The 18,506-nt window shown below is 53.4% G+C and overlaps 2 protein-coding genes across 5 annotated transcripts in view; one reads left to right on the top strand and one right to left on the bottom strand.

Annotated features, from left to right (window-relative positions):
• The window catches only part of CBL (Cbl proto-oncogene), a 106,966-nt gene extending 98,283 nt beyond the window's left edge, over nucleotides 1–8,683 (top strand). For all 3 annotated transcript variants that reach the window (XM_070384082.1, XM_005897176.2, XM_070384083.1), the window contains one exon: nucleotides 333–8,683. In XM_070384082.1, coding sequence (XP_070240183.1) covers nucleotides 333–613 — 281 coding nt within the window. In that variant the 3' untranslated portion in view covers nucleotides 614–8,683. The remainder of the gene's footprint in view (nucleotides 1–332) is intronic.
• A 342-nt stretch (nucleotides 8,684–9,025) lies between these two features.
• On the bottom strand, nucleotides 9,026–17,063 carry MCAM (melanoma cell adhesion molecule). 2 transcript variants are annotated; one of them, XM_070384084.1, is made up of 16 exons: nucleotides 16,688–17,061; nucleotides 14,747–14,871; nucleotides 14,453–14,657; nucleotides 14,297–14,367; nucleotides 14,097–14,184; nucleotides 12,860–13,039; nucleotides 12,636–12,757; nucleotides 12,389–12,551; nucleotides 12,175–12,293; nucleotides 11,959–12,100; nucleotides 11,700–11,821; nucleotides 11,451–11,592; nucleotides 11,280–11,351; nucleotides 10,974–11,121; nucleotides 10,548–10,665; nucleotides 9,026–10,070 (listed from the first exon to the last, which is right to left on the bottom strand). In XM_070384084.1, exons 1-16 carry the CDS (start codon nucleotides 16,752–16,754, stop codon nucleotides 10,041–10,043), a joined length of 1,914 nt encoding a protein of 637 aa, XP_070240185.1. In that variant the 5' UTR covers nucleotides 16,755–17,061; the 3' UTR covers nucleotides 9,026–10,040. The 2 variants fall into 2 exon arrangements, with proteins under 2 accessions (XP_070240185.1, XP_070240186.1); XM_070384085.1 differs by lacking the exon at nucleotides 10,548–10,665 and having other exon boundaries at nucleotides 16,688–17,063.
• Between the last annotated feature and the right edge of the window lie 1,443 nt (nucleotides 17,064–18,506).

Below are 18,506 nucleotides of genomic sequence, written 5' to 3'. Positions count from 1 at the left end.
AGAAATGTTTTTTGACTTATTCAGGCAGTAATGCATGTGAAAATTTGGTGCTCAGTGTAAAGCGTGTTGCAGATGTGTGTGTAGGGCAGCGTGGTCCCCGTCGGTAGGGCAAGTGCATGGTGTCTTTAGAAAGTTGTCCTGCCATGAGAGGAAGGCTGTACACTAAAACCCTTAAAGCTGTAAAAACCCAGCCGTGTGACTGAAGAACACATGGACCCGACTGACAGTGGGTCAGTAATATCTCATACTAACACATTGTTATTAGATGAGGCTTTCTCCCCACCCCCACCCGCCCTCAGATTTGCAAATATTCTCTTTCCGATTTCTTCCAGACTTCACTGAGAGTGCCCAGGTTCCTGAGAGGCCACCCAAGCCGTTCCCTCGGAGAATCAACTCTGAACGGAAAGCAGGCAGCTGTCAGCAGAGCAGTGCTGCCGCCTCGGCCGCTGCCTCCCCGCAGCTCTCCAGCGAGATCGAGAGCCTCCTGAGTCAGGGCTACTCCTATCAAGACATTCAGAAAGCCTTGGTCATTGCCCACAACAACATTGAAATGGCCAAAAACATCCTCCGGGAATTCGTTTCTATTTCTTCTCCAGCCCACGTTGCCACCTAGCACACCCCCTGCCTGCTGCAGCTTAGAGGACCGAGGAGCCGGGAGCTCTTGCTCAAGTAGCACCCAAAAGGGCGGCTAGGTTCCTTTGGAAACTTCACAGTGAGATCTTGCCCTATCTGTGGGGTATCACATCTGTGGTTCCAAGATTTCAAAGCAGTGGACTGAGGACGGAACAGCTAGGAGGCTTGATTCTTTTCTTTGTTTTAAGAGTGCATTTGAAGGTGTCCTTCAGTTCCCACTTGGAAAGAGTGGATTTTTGTGAAATGGTAGCCTACCTGGGGAACAGTCCAGAAAGCAAAAGTACTGTGCTGTAAATCCTAATTGAGGACTTAAGACTTTCTTGGGTTAAGGATATGGTTGTGTGCGTTTTGTCTGTCTGTCTGTGGTTGTGTGTGTCCTGTGATTATAAGATTAACCTGCTGTGTGTGTAAATTCCAGGCGGGGAATTAGCACAAGAGGTTTAGGAAGGAATCTTAAAGACTTCCATCTACTGTGGTTTTCTCCCCAACCCCAGTGTGTGTTACAGCTCAGACACTCCCCTCTGGCTTGGATTACCATGTGCATAGCTGAAGTCTTGTATTTTTAGAACACGTCCCCCCGCCCCGCTCTGTCTTTTCCCTGTCTCCTCCGCCCTCCTCCTCCTCAGTGTCCGTCATTGGCAGTGGGCTTGCTGTGATCAGCCTTACTGATGCCAAGCAGCTTATAGGATGTTCTTTATAATGTGTGATGGTGTTGGTTTGTTTGGTAGATAGATGGGAAAAAAGTACTGTTGCTCTGTCATTATGGTCCTGTTTGATACTCGAAGCGAACACTGGTCACTCCAAAGCACTGTTTCTATAGGAACATTGAATCTGTTTTTAAAAAGATGTTTTAATTATCATAATTACATAATGACTGATATGAGATAGAGGCCTTCAGATACATTCCATGCTCTCCCCAGAAAGTAGTCTGCGGGAGCCAGTTGCCTTGGTGCCAGGTATGTGTTCTAATGTAGGTCATGAGATTTTCTACTTAATGGAAAGGGGAAATCATTTGTTTCCGGCATGGCTTTCTGGCCCAAATACCATGAAGCACTTAGGAAGCTCCGTTCACACGCTCTCTACCTTGTTATACATAAAATGCACACAGCAGACAATAAGGATTTCTCTCTTCAGCTTTTCTTCCCAGTGAATTTCAGCTTATATGGGTGTCTCCCTGTGATGATGAGCCAGGTTATATTTTCAGAGATGAGTGTTTTCTTTGCTCTTTACGGAGTCAGGGGATATCACTCCAGGGTAGCACAGCATTCTGCTGACAGTTAGCACCAACCCTACACTGGTGCTGCCTGGCGACTCGCTTTTCTCTTCGTGCCTATGGCTTTGGGAATGTAGCATTTCCTTCTTCCTCCCCGTCCCCTTTCTTTTTCCCTTTAGCTCTCAGATACTCTTTAGTGACTGTGTTCCCTATGGTCTTTAGACATCACTGGTGTAATCAATGCCTTTACTGCACTCAGACAACATTGACAAGCCCTGCAGCTTGTGCCCTTGCCAGCTGGTAAAGAAGACTCAGAGTTCGTTGGTCTGTTCCTGTAGATGCTGCCAAGGGACCTCTTGATTTCAGTTAGTTCTCCAGCCTGAGCCTTTTAACTGACTTCCCTGGCAGTGGGTAACCTTCCTCCTGGTCAGAAACAAGCCTGCTCCTTGATAAACCCACCTGCCTCACAATCTAAAACCTGGTTTTGTCTCACAATCCAAACAGAAATGACTTTGCATCTGTTTTCTTTCCCATGTTATCATCTTTGGACTTAAAGCTTTTTCTAACTCTTTTCTTAGCTTTCAGTTACTCCTAGATCTTTTGTTTTTCTCCTCTTGCCTCCGAGCCATTTACATTCCCAGAGTGGATGGTTTGGGGATTCTTGCTGAATTGCCGTGGTTACCCAGTGTCTTCCCTTTATGGCAGAAAATGACACAGCCCCCAGCAGGTGCAGGAGGGCCTGAATCCGGGTGGAGGGGGCAGAGGAAGGCGACAGAGAGTAGGAAAGAGGAAGCTGGTGTCTCCCGCTGAAAGCCAGTGTAGAGCTTCACTCGTGGCAGCGCTCAGTTTTGCACTTTGTTCAGATGTGGAAGGCCTAGGTGAGGAACTGGAAAACATGGCGGCAGCCTGCATGCCTCTGCTGCTGGAGATTTTCCTCATCTGCAGATACTGCCTGTAGCCTGAAGATCTGTCAAGAGAACAAAGCAGTGGTTCTGCAAATCCTTTGTCTTTTCAAAGTGCATGCAAAGTCTTCTTTGAAGATTATGTCCTTACTTATATACGCTAAAGGCAAGCTTATCCTTTTTTTTTTTCATAATGATTCATTGGGTCATTCAGTACTCAACAGTTCATTGAGTACCTGTGTGGTTCATTGGGTCAGCCCTCAGACTCGGTGTTGAACATATGCACCATTACTTGGCCTGGTTCTTAGCTTGTCGGTTGTTTGTCTATGGGCACTCAGGGTCTCAGACCTTTCTGTGAGAGGTTCCTTTGGGTGCTCTGAGTTCATGCCTGGGTCTGAGCCTGAGATTGCTGGGTGAGCCTCAGGCAAGTTTTTGCATGGCTCTTGTTTTGAGGATATTTCCAAAACCCTAATTTCTTAAATTTTCCCTTGAGGCACCAGTCACCCATGCTTCATCCTCAGTTTGTGTGGCAGTTTTTAATTCTTTGGTTCTGCTCTGAATTTAACTAAATTGCCCTTTGACAAGTGGGCTTTGAATGTTGCCATTTGGAGCAATCACATCCCCTTTCTCCCTCTAAATTACAGATGGTTCCTCCTCTGTTAGCTATCAGGTAAGTAAGGTAAAAACCACTTTGCTGTTTTCCCTTTGCTCAAATGCATTAGGCTCTTCGGTTCAGCCCTGCTTCCCCATGTCTCCCTGGACTGCTTTCCACAGCCCTCCTTGATGCTGGGTGGCTGTTTCATCCACTGCCCCTGCCATACTCCTTCCATTAAAGTCAGGGGTTCTCAAGGTGGAAAAAAACCTGTGGGCTCAGTGATACACCTACCTCCCTTTAGGTAAATAATAGATTTGGCAGTCTGTCGTCTCAGCATTTATCTGTTAATATCAGTAGTGGTATATACCTGTGGGTGGCCATGCTGTCCCCTAACTCTCTTTGTGCCCCTAGCCCTGCTCTGCGTGTTGTGCCATCCTTCTGTTCTTTTGCTTCTCATGCAGACTCTTAACACCAGGGCCCAGGGTGTGGGATAGTACTGCTAGTATCATTTAGCTGTTTTGTGGATTTAGAAGAAAAATTAGGGGGGTTGCTATTTCTCACACTTAAAATATTTATTTCCTCTGTAGAAAAGTAAAATATATTTTATGGTCCAATCAGAAACCTCACACATGAATTTTGTATATTTGCTTGCAAAGTAGGGACCAGCTGTATGTTCCCTTTAACAAGATCTTGATCTTTTTGCGTGTGACCAGCAATGGTGTTAGTGCAGAATATTCTCCTACCTCACGTCATGAGAGGCAGAGGGGTACAGGCCGTCTTCCCAAACTGTAAATCTCCTCTCTTGCTGTTGGCCTTTCTGACTCTGCAGTGACCACTGCCCATGGAATAACGATTCTGACCATTGGCCTGGCTCTCACAGAGTGTGTGTTCATTCAGCAGGTAGTTCTGAGTGAAAACCATGAGCCTGGAGTGCCAGCTCTGTGTTCTCCCTGCCACCACAGGGCGGTTTACTGATGTTGAGGAATTGTGCTTGGACTGTCTAGCATGTGCATTTGGCCCTAAAATGCCCATTCCCAGTTCACTTGTGCAGTTTATAGTCACAGCTCTGTGCAGACATACGTTTCCTTATAGAGCTGTCCTGGTTAAGAATCAGTTCAAGATGCTCCCTTTAACCCTGTTACCTTCCTATAGTTTTGACAATGTCTGGGAGATTCCTCCATGTAAGTCTCATGGATTACCCACCATTTTTATGTGTTTACAGCCTGTTTGGTGGGTCTGTTCATCGGCTCAGAGTTGCACAGTAGAGCAGTCAAATGTTTAAGGAAAGCATCTGCCTATAGTCCCCTTTCCACTCTAGTGCCTTCCTTGATCTTTTTACTCAGCTGCTTGTATTCCTATTTCCCTTTATTAGGAAGTTTTCTTAGGACCCTTCTAGGTTTTCAATCATTCCACAACCTTTCTGCTAATCCTGTGTCTCTTTAGAAGGGCTGAAGTTTCGAGAGGAGGATGAGCACCTGTCTCTAGGTCCTGATGGTCCACCAGTTGTTTGGTCTCCCAAGAGCCAGGCAGTGAAGTAGACTGAACTCAGTTCTCAGAAATGTCAGCCTATATAGGAGTATGGAGCTTAGAGACCCTGGAACTTAGTGTAAGAGTCAACACGTTATTCTCCTCCTGGATTTTCAATGCCCTAGAAATTTGATCTGAAGTATTCTCAGCATAAAGCATTACTATTACTTTGATCTCAGTCTACATTAGCAGCCTCATGTTAGAAATGCATGTTGCCACTTAATGCATGGAGGAGGGTGCATAGTGGAAGAAGGTCAAGGCTGTATATTTGACCATCCTGTTGAGCAGTCCTTCGGATACAAGAAACAGAAGAATTCAAGTAGAAGAAAGGAGGGAGTCATCAGGATGCAGAGTATCTCCCAGAACCCAGCGAAGCAGTACAGTTGATTCTGCATGGAGCAGAGAAACTTTGCAACTTGACCTTTCTCCTCCAAGTAAATCTGTTTGTCAGTAATGTGTGGCCCTGAAATCAGAACCCTAGTCCTCAAGTCCTCATGACCCCCCAGTTTTAGGGATCCTCGCTTTAACAGATACCCAGCTCCTCTTGTTCATATTCTCAAGGAAGACTGTCATCAGCCCAGCATATTGATCAGGTGTGAACACCCAACCAGTCAGCCTTTGCCACACAGGGCAGCAGCCGCATGTTCAGGTGAGAAGAAGGGGCAGTGGGAGGTTCTGACTGGAGGTGAGGGAGACCCTAAATCATTTTGGGTTGGCCAAAAAGTTCGATCAGCTTTTGTGTATGATGTCATGACATGAAAACTCAAATGCACTTTTTGGGCAAACCGATACTTCAGTAGTAAAGTTTACCATACTGCTTTCTCGAGAGGGGAAAGGCAGGCGTGGGACTGTATCTGGGACATTGAAGAAATGCTTAGGTTAACGTTAACTTGGGTTACTGTCTTCACTGCTTCTTTATTGCCTGTTTTTCTTTCCCTTATGAGGCCTGGCATCCAAGATTTCTTCCCTCTTTCTTCAGGACCCGTTTCTTCTGTTCCAGAGCTAGTCTGTCCTTAGGTGACATTTCTTAGCCTTCATTTAATCTCAGGTTTCTGGCTGGCTTTCAGTTTCTTCAGAGAGCAGATCCCAAACCCCCTGTCGCCCCTGCCTGTGGACTTCTGGGCTCTCTTCAGGTTTTAGTGCTGAGAACATCCTCATTCTCCAGGCGCGTGGCCTCAGTCCCTCCACGCCCTCCTCCCCGCCCTCTTATCTAGTCTCCTCTGCAGTGATGTCCTCAGGCAGGCCTTCTGCGGTACCTCAGAAACTACTTTGCAGTGAGAATTTATGACACTGGGACAGTTGCCAGGATGTGAATTAGGTATAGATTCCAGTTGAGAGTTGCTCCTGAGAGCTCTTTCAACAGGATGCATCTGTCCTCCCTGTCCGGTTGCTTCCTTTGTCATCCTGTAGTAAAGCCTTTATTTGTTGGTTTTTTAAAGCCATGCTTCTGCTTGCCTGAATCTTCTGATCTTATTTCTCTCATCCCAGAGCCTGTCCCTTGTTATTAATGCATTTCATAATTACTTACAACTTTTTAAAACTACTGGAGTCATTTGATGTACATTGAAGTTGCCTAATAATCCAAAGATACATACTGAGGCCCGTGGTAAAGGCTGGGGCCTGTGTGTTTGAAATTCCTTCTGGGCTCCAGAATTCAGGGGCAGAGGGACAGCAGTGCCACTTGGCTTCACCGAGTCCTAGGAAGTCTGGGTTGGTTTCAGAGAGGGAGCACCAATGTTTCTTATTTCCGGAAAATAGCCCAGGAGTGAGTGGGGGAGTCGGGGTGGGGAGAGCCAGGCCTGCCTGGGGGCCTCCTGGCAGTCTTCTGGAGAACACAGTGCCAAAGGGCCAGCTGTTGACTAACAGACTAACAACTGTTTGGACATCTTGCTGCCCCTTCCCTTGTTCAGTGCTTGAGAAAAATGTAGCTGACCACTCGCTGTGTGTGTAGAGAGCAGAGGCTGAACGCCAACCTACTGATCTGGCAGTGGAACAAATCAGAGTTCTCATGCCCGGCCCCAGATTCTTATCCAGCCCCCAAAATGTGAGAGGCGCCCTTCACAAATTCTCCTCCTGCCGCTGGATCACTTTGGGAGGCCAGGGGATCCTGCTCGGTACCGGCTGGCTGAGCCTCCGCAGGCCTGGCGCCGCTTCCGTGCTGGGCCCCGCGTTGGCGGGGTGTGTGCCTGCACCCAGCATTCTGACATAGGTGCTAGCGTGCCCTGAGCGTCAGTCCCTCCTCCCCACCTCCCTCTGACCGCGTTTTGTGGCCGAGGAAGCTGCGCTTATGGCTGTCTGGAAGCTGATGGGGCAGGGGACTGCTTACAAGGCTGTAGACCACGTGTATTCTCTTCCTTGGCTTCTTCCTTCTGCTGTTGGGGTGAGTGAGCCTGCAGGCGCCAGGCCCACGAGAGTGGATGCCTCCTGACCTGCCCGTCTCATCCTCGTTCTAGTGTCTTGGCCTTGGCCTCCTGCTGTGAAATGTGTGGCAGGGGCGTGGCAGCTAGGAGGTACCTCCTCCCTCTGCTTTCTGGCTGTGGTGACTTGGTATTTTTAACCTTATATATCTTTTTCCTTTATTCAAAACAAAACAATTTTTAGCACACTGAAAAAAAAAAAAAAAAAAAACCAAACATTTTGTGCCTTTCTAAGGCAGCACTGTATCCCAGGCTGCATTTTAGGACTTAATATGGAAATACCAGAGTCTTAGCTCCTCTACCTTGAGTGTCATTAGTTCTCTAGTCTGGGGGAGAGGAAGTGTCTCCGTGCGGCCGGCGGGGTGGCACCCAGGTGCAACGGGTCAGCGCTCCCTTCTCCCAGCCACAGTGCTGAGTTGGAAGAAACGAGCATTGTACCCCAGGATCGTTTGGTTGGCTCCAGTCAAAACCTTAATTGTCAGGTTGGATGTTCTGTACTCAGCAGGAGACAGAACGTTGCATGACAGCCAGGTGTCCTCTGGACCGTCTCAAGTGACGCAGCCTCCCGATCCTGTCAGTGACCCACCTGCATGGAACAGTGTAGGGTGGACTCCCGAGAAGAGGCGGTTGTCTGTCTTGTCTTGTCTTGATGCTGGATCCTGAACTGGCCTAGACCTCCTGCCTCTCTCTTAAGACTTGGCTTTCCTTTCATTTGAAAACTTCAGTCATAGAGCATTAAGCAGATGGTGCCTCTGCAGGGGCGAGTTTTCCCCTGGGCAGGGCGGCAAGGACCACGTACCGGAACAGAAGCCTGTCCTCAGTATAGTGGCCACTGTAGGTTTCAACAACAACTAAAGTTTTCTGTATAATGACGTTTTACTTGCCTCTTTCCCTCTTCTCAGCTCTTCCTTGCCTATAACTTAATAAAGAATCGGGAGATAGAAACAGTTCTTTTCAAAGTCCTCCTTATTCAGGATTTTGACATTCTTGGCCTGGGTGGGGCTGGAGAGAACTTGATGCTTTCTCCAGAATGAAGAGTCCCATTTGTATATCAGTGTTAAAAATAAAACAAAATGAAACCTTAGATGAGATTTTTGTGGACTATTTTAAAAATGTGTCATTAATATAAAAAATTATATTAGCAGTATTTAATCATTCTCACCTGTAAAGAATAAAACAGAAGGTAAATATTCTTACAGAGAATAGCAGAGCTTTAAGAGTCATTTTCATTTTAAGTCCATTTTGTTTTGCCAATGTATTAATGTTTAGAGGTTCTGTTATACTAATGTTATTTATTAATTTTTTTCACTTCCATACACAGTTAACTAAAGAGCTTTTTCAGGCACCCATGTCTGTAAAAAATATTTTTAAATAAAGTTTCTTTTGTTGTAGCAGACCAGAGTTCTTGCTCATTCCTGGGTCAGGGAGTAATACATTGGGGAACTATAGGGCCAGATGTATAACCCCACCAGTTCATCACCAGACGTCCGTTCTGCTACGTGGAGGGCCGTCTAAATGACAGGAAAGGGGCAAAAACTCTCTGCCGACAGCTCACCAGGCTCTGCAAGCTGGTGATCAGGGCAGCTGTGCTGCTAAGGAGCAAGGTTATCCTCTGTGTTAGAGCTCGAACCCCCTGCTGAGAAGCAGAGATGCCCTCTGGTCCCCGCTTTTTGGCACGGTTCCAACTGCAGGCCCCAGGCTGCTGTGGTACCCATGATGAATAAAAAACTGTGTAAGATTAAGGGACAATTAAGCTTTATTTTTCATATATATATATATATATACACACACAATATATAAAAAGGAAACAATTTGCAAATTTACAACCTAACAAAACTGTATATATACACACACGCACACACACATACACGCAGATACACATACACACCCCAAAGCTCTAGCCAGGCCCATTTCTCATCTCCAAGTACCATTCTCCCATTAGAACCCTGGTGCTAATATAACTTTATAGCCTTAACCCTTGTAAAGGACAATCTGGACCTCATCTCCAGCCCCCACCCCTAGCATTCAGTCATAATGTGATTCCTAGAGAGGGTGGGGGGAGCCAAGTGAAAGGGTGCTCAGGCCCAATGGCCTTCACTCCGGAAAGCTGTGCCCGGCATCCTCACTGACTATCCTGTAAGGAACACCACCAGGTCCTGGCTTCAGCCCAGGGAAAGAAAGGAGTGTTGCAAAAGGGACTCCAGAGGCAGGCAGGCAACTGCTTCCATTTACTGTGGGGGGGTTCTCCCCACAACCTAAGTGAGGAGCAACCCTCACCCGCGGAGAGAGGCCTGGGCTCACCTCAGCCACACTTCAGCAATATGACTGGATTAGGAAGCCAGCCCTGGAGCAGGAAGTCAGCTCAAGATAAACAGGCTACCTAATTTGGTTGCTGGTAGAAGACCGGTACTTACATCCATAATGTGTAAAGAGAAAACAAGTTCTGTAAGAAACTCTCCTATGCATTTCTGGGATACTGAGGGCCCCTCCTTGGTCTCAACAAATTGAGACCGTGGTGGACAGGTCCCCAAAGAGGGGGCCTCCAGGGCCACACGAGGTCTTTCTCAGGACAGCTCGGGTCGTGGCCCACGTGCCCTCTGAAACGGGGTCTGCAGGTGAGCTGGAGGGGGGTCTTCTCTACTTCAGTAGTCCACTTTAGAGGCTTTGGCGACCATCCTGAGTGCTGGGGAGGAGGGTGAGCAGGGAACGGGGGAGGTTCCAGGCAGGGGAGGGAGCGCTGTGTGATTCAGCGGCTAGTGCCTCAGATCGATGTATTTCTCTCCCTAAAGATGGGTGAAGAGCAGAAGTGAGGCAGGAATTCAAAGACACAGACCAGGGTTTAGGTGTGAGCACTAAAAGGGAGGAGGGACCGAAGCCACAGCTGATGGACTGGGTGCAGCGCCTGGAGGGAAGAAGCCAGGGTGGGGTGGGGGCGGGGGGTGGCAGGGCAGGGAATGAGAGATGAGACCCCAAATCACACTGGGCCGCACGTCACACCTAGTGATGTGAGCCACCAGCGCCGTTCAGCAGTGGTGATGGACTGGGTCCTGCTCTTGGTCCTGGGGGCTACCTTCTCCGGGTCCCTCAGCCACCTGCCTGGCCCTACCGTCTGTGAGTAGTGTTAGGGAGGCGAGGTGGGAGCTGCTCCCCATTGGAGACAGGAAGGATGAAGGACAGAGTTAGTGTTCAGCAACCGTCAGCCCCTGCTGCTCCCAATCCCTGAAGACTGTCAGGCTCTGGCCACAGGAACTGCCTCCTACCTGGTCTCCTGGAGCCCTCTTGTCACCGCTGCTGCCCTGAAGGAGGCCCATCTCTTCTGGGAGCTTATCTGACTTAACTTCAACTACAAATTCGCTCTTACGAGACGGGGGCAGCGTGCTGGGAGGAGGGAGGGAGGCAAGAGGTTGGCAACTTGAGGGCAAGGGAAGGGGGGCTGTCAGGAGGGATGGGGCACTGGGTGATGACAGGCCCTTGGGTGTTCTGGGCCAGCTCGGGGAAGGGCAACAGGGAAGAAGGGAAGCAGTGTGGTGGAAGGTGCTGGGTAGTGGTGGGAAAGCAAGTGCCCCACTCCTGCTCCTGACGGGCGAGTGGGCCGGGGGCTGGTGGGGCAACGTCCCCGAGGAGGCAGCAAGCTGGCAGCATGAGATGGGGGGGTGGGTGTGCAAGATGCCAGGTACCGTGCTTACATCTCTTGTTTGCCTGACCGTCCACAAGGCAGCTTGCCCTTCTTGTAGAAGAAATAGAGGACAGCACCCAGCAAGGCCAGGACCAGGACGCACACGGTCACAGCCACGATGACCACACCCTTGCTTTCGGGCTCTGTCAGCTTCTTCTCTGTTCCACAGAGACACTCGGAGTCACTCCCTGCCCCAGGCTGCCACGTTACCATCACTGCCCTGCCCAGTCCAGGGCTGATGGAAGGTTGGCAGCTGCCCAGAGCTCCCCTGGGCTGGGCAGGGCAGAATGAGGGTGCCCAGTCTGGCCCAGCTCACCTGTTGAGGTGCCATTGGCTCTGGCAGGGGGGCTGACGGTGGAGGTACTGAGGTTGCTGGTTCTGTTGGAGTCTGGGGTGGAAGACATGAAATGGATTGGGGTCAGGGGTGGGATAGGAATGAGCCCGACGTGGGCTGGTTCCCACCCCCTCTGCAGGACCCAGCCCTTACCCAGCTCCAGGAAAATGATGGTGGTGTTTCTGCCCAGGGAGTTGGAGGCCACGCACTCAGCGCCTGTCTCCAACAGCTCTGGGGTCACCAGGACGTTCAGGACACTCAGGACACTCTGCGGCTCCTGGTCTTGCTCATTTGCCTACAAGGAAGGCGACGCGGCTCAGGGGTGGGAGGGTGTCGGGCGGTGGCAGCAGAGCCCGCAAGGGGACGGCCCAGCAACTGGGAGGCTGCCGTGTGCCCACTCACCGTGCCCTGGATGCTCCACACGATGCTGGGCCGAGGGTGCCCCGAGGCTTCACAGGACAGATTCAGCACCGAGTTCTCCTTCACCCACATCTTCTTCTCCCTTAATGCCATCCACGGGGGCCCTGCGTGAGGGCAGGGCGGGTTAAGACAGCACACTCTGCCAGCCCGCCACCCACTCCCGCACTAGAGTGCCCCAGGGCAACAGGTGATTTCTGGCCCCCAAAGAGCTTAAAAACACTGACCAACTCAAGGGCCTCACCAAAAATGGCCACGTTGACCAGCTGGGAGCGGTTCAGGCCGGGAACGCTGGGCACAGAGGCCAGGCAGCGGTAGCCTCCCCCTTCCTCCCGTTTCAGGTTGTGTAACTGGAGCGCCTGCCCCTTTGCCAGTAACTTGCCTGTCTGGGGTGAGAGACGGGTCAGAGGTCACTCCCAGGCCCACCCATCCCCCCAGAGCTCTGGGCCCACCTGGGTACCTTTTCTCTCAGCCACTGGAACTGAAGGTCCTGGTTGCTCTCGGCCTCACAGTTCAGAGTGAGGCTGCTGCCCTCCTGGCTCTCAGGGGCTGCGGGGCTCACCCGGACATCAGACACATCTGGGGGTGCAGCAGTGGGGTCAGGCAGGGCAGGGCAGATTGGATTCCCTCTTGCCCCAGCCTGGCCCCCCTGTCCTGGGCCCCCAGCCCCTCACAGTTCACCACCAGCTCCTGTTGGTCACTATGCAGCAATGTCGTGGTCTCCAAGTCCAGGCCCTGACATTCATAGCGGCCACTATGCTCCTTCTGGGCGGGATCCAAGACCAGGACCCCGTTGTCATCCGTCCTCTCTTCCTCCATCTCCCTGGTGTGGAGGTTCTGGGAGAGGACGAAGGCATGATCAGAGCGGACCTCCAGCCATTCCTGCATGCCCGCCTCCACCCAGAACAGAGGGTTCCGCACCTGCTTGATGATGCTGAAGTGGGGCTGGGGGTTGCCATCAGCCAAACACCTGATTTCCACACGGTCCCCCTCCTTCAGCATCCCCTCAGGCTCCACTTCCAACCACACTCTCTCTGCCGGGTCTGCACAGGCAAAGGGGACAGGCCTCAGCCCAAGAGCGGCCTCTGCGCCAGGAGGGCAGAAGCTTGCAGGACTCAGCCCCACTGTGAAGAGTCGGTACTCACAGAAAACAGGGACGGTGACCTCCTTAGATTCTTTCATGTGGTTCCCGCTGGGCAGCCGGTAGCTGAGCTCACAGTAAAACTGGGCATCTTTGTCCTCCTTGGACACCTGTGCCTGCAGAACGCTGCGCAAGGTAAACAGACCATTCGACTCCTCCGTCTGGGATGACTGGATGTGGACCCCTGGGCAGGGAGGAAGGGGAGAAGGGTTCGGTGGGTCTCAGCTCCACCTCCATCCCCACCCTGTGGTGTCCTGAGTCGGGGAAGGAGTGGCAGGGGAGCCGCTGTAGAGGGCCATGGATCCTTATGAATGCCACCTGCAGCCGTTCAACCCAGCTATTTACTGCTTGTTATCTACCCTAAACACACATGGGCACTCATACAAGGGTGTGTGCAAATAATACTGCAGTGATTTAAAAATAAAGAGAAAACACTCTGGACGTCTACTAACCAGAATGAATGGTGAGCTAGACCATATTATAGCTATATTATATATTACATTATAGCTCAGCCATGTGAAGTGCTGGGCAGTAGGTAAACGATCAGGTAGATCTAAACAGAGCGATCCAGCAAGATTTCCGGGACTTGTTGTCAAAAGGGAAACAGTGTAGGGCAGGCCGTGCCCTTCAGATCAGGGTTTCTCTACCTCAGCACTGAGATTTGGAGCCAGAAGTACTCTGTGCCCTGTGGGATGTTTACAGCATCCTTGGCCTCACTAACCACCCCCCCCAGATGCCAGTTGCATCTCTCCATTTGCAACAACCAAAAATATTTCCAGACACTGCCAAGTGTCCCAGAGGAGAGCAAGATCAGCCTTAGAAGAGAACCACTGATTTAAGTAATAAAAAACAAAACCCTATATAGTCCTAGATATATTTACATGTGTGAGTAAGGACCTAGAAATAGGCTTGAAAGAACACATGCACACTGGCAGCAGAGATATTTCTGGGAGGGGGGTCTGGGGCAGGAAGGAAATTTTCCTTCTAGATTTTCTGAAAAGTTTGAACTCTAATGATAATATTTTCATGGATGGCTTGTGTACTTGAAAAAAGAAAAGTACAAGAGTGATTCCCCTGGCGGTCCAGTGATTAAAGACTCCGTGCTCCCAACGCAGGGGTCATGGGTTTCGTTCCTGGTCGGGGAGCTAAGATCCGGCATGCCTCACAGCAAAGGAAAAGTGCAAAGTGGCCCCCATACAGTGCCACAAGCACGGCTTCTAAGGGCAGAGAGGGTGACTTACGGTTCTTCTCCTCCTTCAGGGACTGGCCGTTCTTGTACCAGGTGACTTGAGGAACAGGGTACCCATTCCTTCCGACACAGGTGGCAACCTAAGGAGGACAGGGTGTGAGTCTTCCTAACTCTGTGACCCGGCCAAGCTACCCTCTCTGAGCTCCTGCCTACCCGCCTCCCCCAACCCCGGGCCACCCCAGCAGACCTCACCTCCACAGGCTCCTCACTGTTCACAGAAATGCCCAAGGTATTGACCTGGATGCTTGGCTCCTCCGGAGCTTCTACAAGGGAGAGAGATGGGGAGGCGTGTGGGCCCACCGCTTCCCATGCCCCACGCTGCCCACAAGGCACAGACAGGGCACTCACTGTAGACACGGAGCCGGATGCGGTGCTCCTGAGCTCGGCGCTTGCCCTGGCACGTGAAGATGCGGTCATCGTGGGGGGTGACGCCGGTCAGGACCAGAGTAGTCCCTTTGTCCTGGAGGCTGAGCCGGTTGTGGTACTCCCCAGGCTCACTCTGGCCCTGGCCCTGACGGACACGGAAGATGAGCATCCGCTTCTCCTTGTGGACCTGAGCGGAGGCAGCAGGGCGGGGGTGAGGGTCCTGGGGTTACATGAAGGGCAGGGCCTCCCGCCCCTGCTGCCCTCTTCTGCACTCACAGAAAACCAGTCCACGTGGCTGAGGTTGCCCTGGGCGTGGGAGAGGCCACACTTCAGAAGGGCTGTGTGGCCCACTTCCACCTCCACCAGTTCGGGCTCCGGCTGCTCGGCCTCTCCGGGCACACCTGGGGGGGTCGGGGGGGGCACCAGCTGCTGAGTGAGCTCCAGCTGCTCACCATGCCCTTCGCTCACACCCGCTTGCAGCAGCTGTTCTCTCTGCCACTTCAATGAGGGTTCGAAGGGCACGCTGTCCTCTCTAAGCCTCAACCACTCTGTATGATCCCCAACCTGGGGAACGGCCCTCTCCTGGCTCAAGGGAGCTGGGGATGGACATTTCTGGTCACTAGAGCAGAGACCCTGAGCGCCAGGAACTCCCAGATGAGGCTGGCAGAGGGTGGGCCAAGAGGAAGGCCCCTTTCCTTCCAGGCCCCCTCCTCCCTGGGTGAGCTCAGAGTGAGGGAATGCAAGGCATGTGCCAGGCCCAGGCACACAGGCCCTTTTTGTCCCCACACCCAGGGTAAGACATCACTACTCTACCCTTTGCCCCCCAACGCCCCCCCATAAGACCCCAATGGACAACCCTGGTCAGGAGACCCCTATCTCCTACTCCGTAAGCAGCACCTCTGTGAATTCCCACACTCTCAGGGGACCCCATCCTGGGAGTCTTGTGAGTACAGGATGGGTCAGAGTCATGGAGGGGCCAAAATCTATCCCTGGGGTTGGGGGCAGGGGTCAGGGCAAGGGCCAGGCAGTGGGCAAGAGTGACGTCAGCGGTGCCAGTGTCCTGCCCGCCCCACAAGGAGGTGATGTCACTCCATACCATCTGGTTGGACTTGGGTGCCTGGGTGGTTGCCCTGAGCTGGCTCCCATACAATGAGGGCAGATGGAGTGGTCTTCAGCCCAGAGCAAAAGCCTCAGCTCCCTGACTCGGTTTCCCCAGCGCTAGAAGAAGGGGGCAGGGTGGGGCTGGACCTTCTGCAGCACTGGAGCCCCATGCAGCCCTTTCCCCTCCATCCCCCATAAAGGTTTTGAAGGCAGCAACCGAGGGTACCCCAGGGACACTGTTGGCATGGGCACGAAGCCATGGCATTGGGTATTGCCCAGACCTCCCCTTTCCCAGCCAGCCAGCGGCTAGAACTCGGGAAACAGAGCCAAGAGAAACGAGCGACACCACTGCGGCCATACAAGGGTAGGGTGAGCTCGGGAGCGCCCAGCTCCTAGGCAGTTTCAGAGAAAAATTCCGAGGTGCAGGGGCCCTTTTCCCACCTGAATCTGGTCCCATTCCGGGAGGTGTAACAAGTCTGGGGCGCTCGCACTCTGGGACTCCACGATCCCTAGTCCCTGCCACCTGTGACCCCGTCACCCGGGTAGGCGCGAGGGGACCCACACGGCGCTCCAGCCTTTGCCAACGCCCTGGCAGGGCGGGAGCCGCCGTTCCTCCCCCTCTCGCTCACCTCTAGCCTGGCTCGAAGCCCAGGCGGGAGAGGGAGGGGTCGGTGCACCCCTCCAGCTAAGAAAGCTGCGTTTTCCAGCAACAGGCGGGCGCGGAATTCAGGATTTGGGGATGCGCTGTAGCTGCCCCTCCCGCCAAGGTTCCAATCACGCTCCCCGCCCCCCGCCCCCGAGAAAGTACCTGAAGGAAAGCTCTCCCCAGAGCCCGAAGGGACTCTACTCCGCCCCTTCCCGCTCCAGGCAGCAGCCCCCTCCCCGTCTCCCCAGTCCTGCTCCCGGGATGGTCTGGAACAGAGGCTGCAAACTGGCCACAAAGAAGAGTTGTACGCGCGCAAGGCGCCGGGTGCCGGGGACCCGGAGAGGAGGAGCGCACGCCGCCTCGCAAAGCCCCGGCCCCCGCCGGGATGCAGGCTCTGTTCCCGGGCACGCTCCGCCGAAGACCGCCCGGCCGGACCGTTCGGGGTGCGGGGCCCCAGCGAGCTCACTCACCCGCGGCGCGGCGAGAACAGCAGCAGACGGCGAGCAGGAAAGCGCAGATGAGCCCGGACCGTCCCATGCTTCCCGGCCGGAGGGCGAGAGCCAAGTGAGGGAGCGTGCGGCCGCCGGGGGCTGACGTCAGGGGGGCGGGGGAGGGGGCCCGGGCGCCCGGGCCGCCCGCCACGCCCCGCGCAGCCCACCCCCCGCCCGGCGCGCCGCAGCCCTAGGGGGCGGGCCCGGCGCCGAGATGCCCGGAGCTGCGCCGCCGAACAGCGCGGCGCGGGGTTAGGCCGGAGCCTTCCTCCCAGCCCCCCGCTAGGGAACGGACAGGGGGCAGTGACAGGTGTCTCCGAGGCGGCTGCAGGGAGAAGCTGGCCCGGATGCTGGAGTCCCACCGGGTCAGACCCCGCTTAGCCCCAGCCAGCCCTTGTAGCCCTGGGGGACCTCCTGGCGGAGGAGCCACTGGCAGGTCCTTCGTGTCCTTGATGGGGACCTCGCTCCCTTTTAAGCTCTTCTGCCCGCCGCCTCCTCCACTCCCCCGGACCTCTGCCCCAGAGAAATCGGGCTTCCCAGAACGGTTGCACCACTGCTGCGGCCGGAGGCCTGGCACTGCCCCCAAGCCTTGCAGTCCTGGCCGCTTTGAGGGAAGAACCCTGGGCCCAGGGCCCACAGAGCCAGAGGTATCTGTACTGGGGAGCGCGCTAAGGGTGGTCCCTTCCCCCCCAGCTCCTGCAAGTCTCAGACCAGAGGAAGCAGGGAGGGGCTGAATTCACAGGCCCGAAGTTGTCACACTTGTCCCACCGAGCCTGGATCTTGAGGTTTCTGCTTCTTCTGGCTTCACTTACTGAACCCAACCTGGGACTCAGTTTCCCCTGAGTGAAGAAAAGAGGGAGAAAAATGAGTTAATGGGCACAAGGTCTCCAGCTTGCTCCCCCTATACCTGTTGCTGTTTGCTGAGGGTTGAAGGGACCCCCTGCAGTAGGGCTCTGGCCCCCCAGCAGCTGAGGGTGGGGGGTTTGGAGGAGGAATCAGAACTGACTCCAGGCTGCCCTGCCCAAGTGGAATCTGTCCCAGCGAGGCAAGGGGACCTGCATCTCCCCTTATTTCCAATGCCTGGGTCTTCGGGCCCCTTGAACCTGAACTAAGGCTCTGGGGAGTGAGACTGATTCTTGTCTCATAGAGAGAGACCCCCAGCTCCCTGACCCTGGGAAAGGGGTCCACATCAGCTGGGACCCCTCTAACTGGGATGGTCTAAAGGGGGCCTGGATTTGGGATAGAGTCCTGTCCTAGGCAGGGCAGCCTTGCCGCTCGCTGGTTGGGGGGAGGAGCAGGGTGAGGCAGCAAATGCCAGAGATGGGCAGGTGACTTAGAGGATGCTCCCGGATGGTGTTTTGATGACGCCGAGATGACTCTTGAGCCACATCAGCCCTCGTCTTTCAGATCCTTGCTGATCCCCTCCTCTGTCTCCATTAATTTTCAGCCAGAGGCCATGCCAGGTGGGCCAAGGCAGGGGCCTGGAGCCCGGGGTGGGGGTGGGGGGGTGAGAGAAGGATGGTGCTTCCTCATCCCCCAGAGTGAATGTATGGACTGGCCCAGGGCCCAGAATGGAATGGATGCGTTTGTTTTTGTCTGCAGGGGCAGGAATGGGAATGGCTGAAGGATGCTGTTTGCCCTGGCAAGCTCAGAGCTGGGCATAGTATTCTGCTTCCCTGCCTCCACCCCCTTCCCTTCTCTTAACACCATTAACTAATCATTCTCCTCTCTCCAGCCTGAGAGCAAAGCCAGCTAACCACCAAGGACGGTCAGTTCAGAATCCTTCCGTTGTGAGAAG

The sequence above is a fragment of the Bos mutus genome, chromosome 15 (assembly GCF_027580195.1).
Source record: "Bos mutus isolate GX-2022 chromosome 15, NWIPB_WYAK_1.1, whole genome shotgun sequence".
Classification (NCBI taxonomy): domain Eukaryota; kingdom Metazoa; phylum Chordata; class Mammalia; order Artiodactyla; family Bovidae; genus Bos; species Bos mutus.
The sequence above is the reverse complement of the archived record's forward strand: the minus strand, read 5'-3'. Positions and strand labels throughout refer to the sequence as shown.

Bases quoted from the DNA above. Each gene is read 5' to 3' on its own strand.
- MCAM (XM_070384084.1), bottom strand. From the start codon at position 16,754: ATGGGACGGTCCGGGCTCATCTGCGCTTTCCTGCTCGCCGTCTGCTGC. The intron at 14,368-14,452 runs GTGAGTGCCCTG...TCTCCCTTGTAG, and splicing joins CATCCGGCTCCGTGTCTACA to AAGCTCCGGAGGAGCCAAGC. The intron at 11,593-11,699 runs GTGAGTGGGCAC...CCTTCCTTGTAG, and splicing joins TGTGGAGCATCCAGGGCACG to GCAAATGAGCAAGACCAGGA.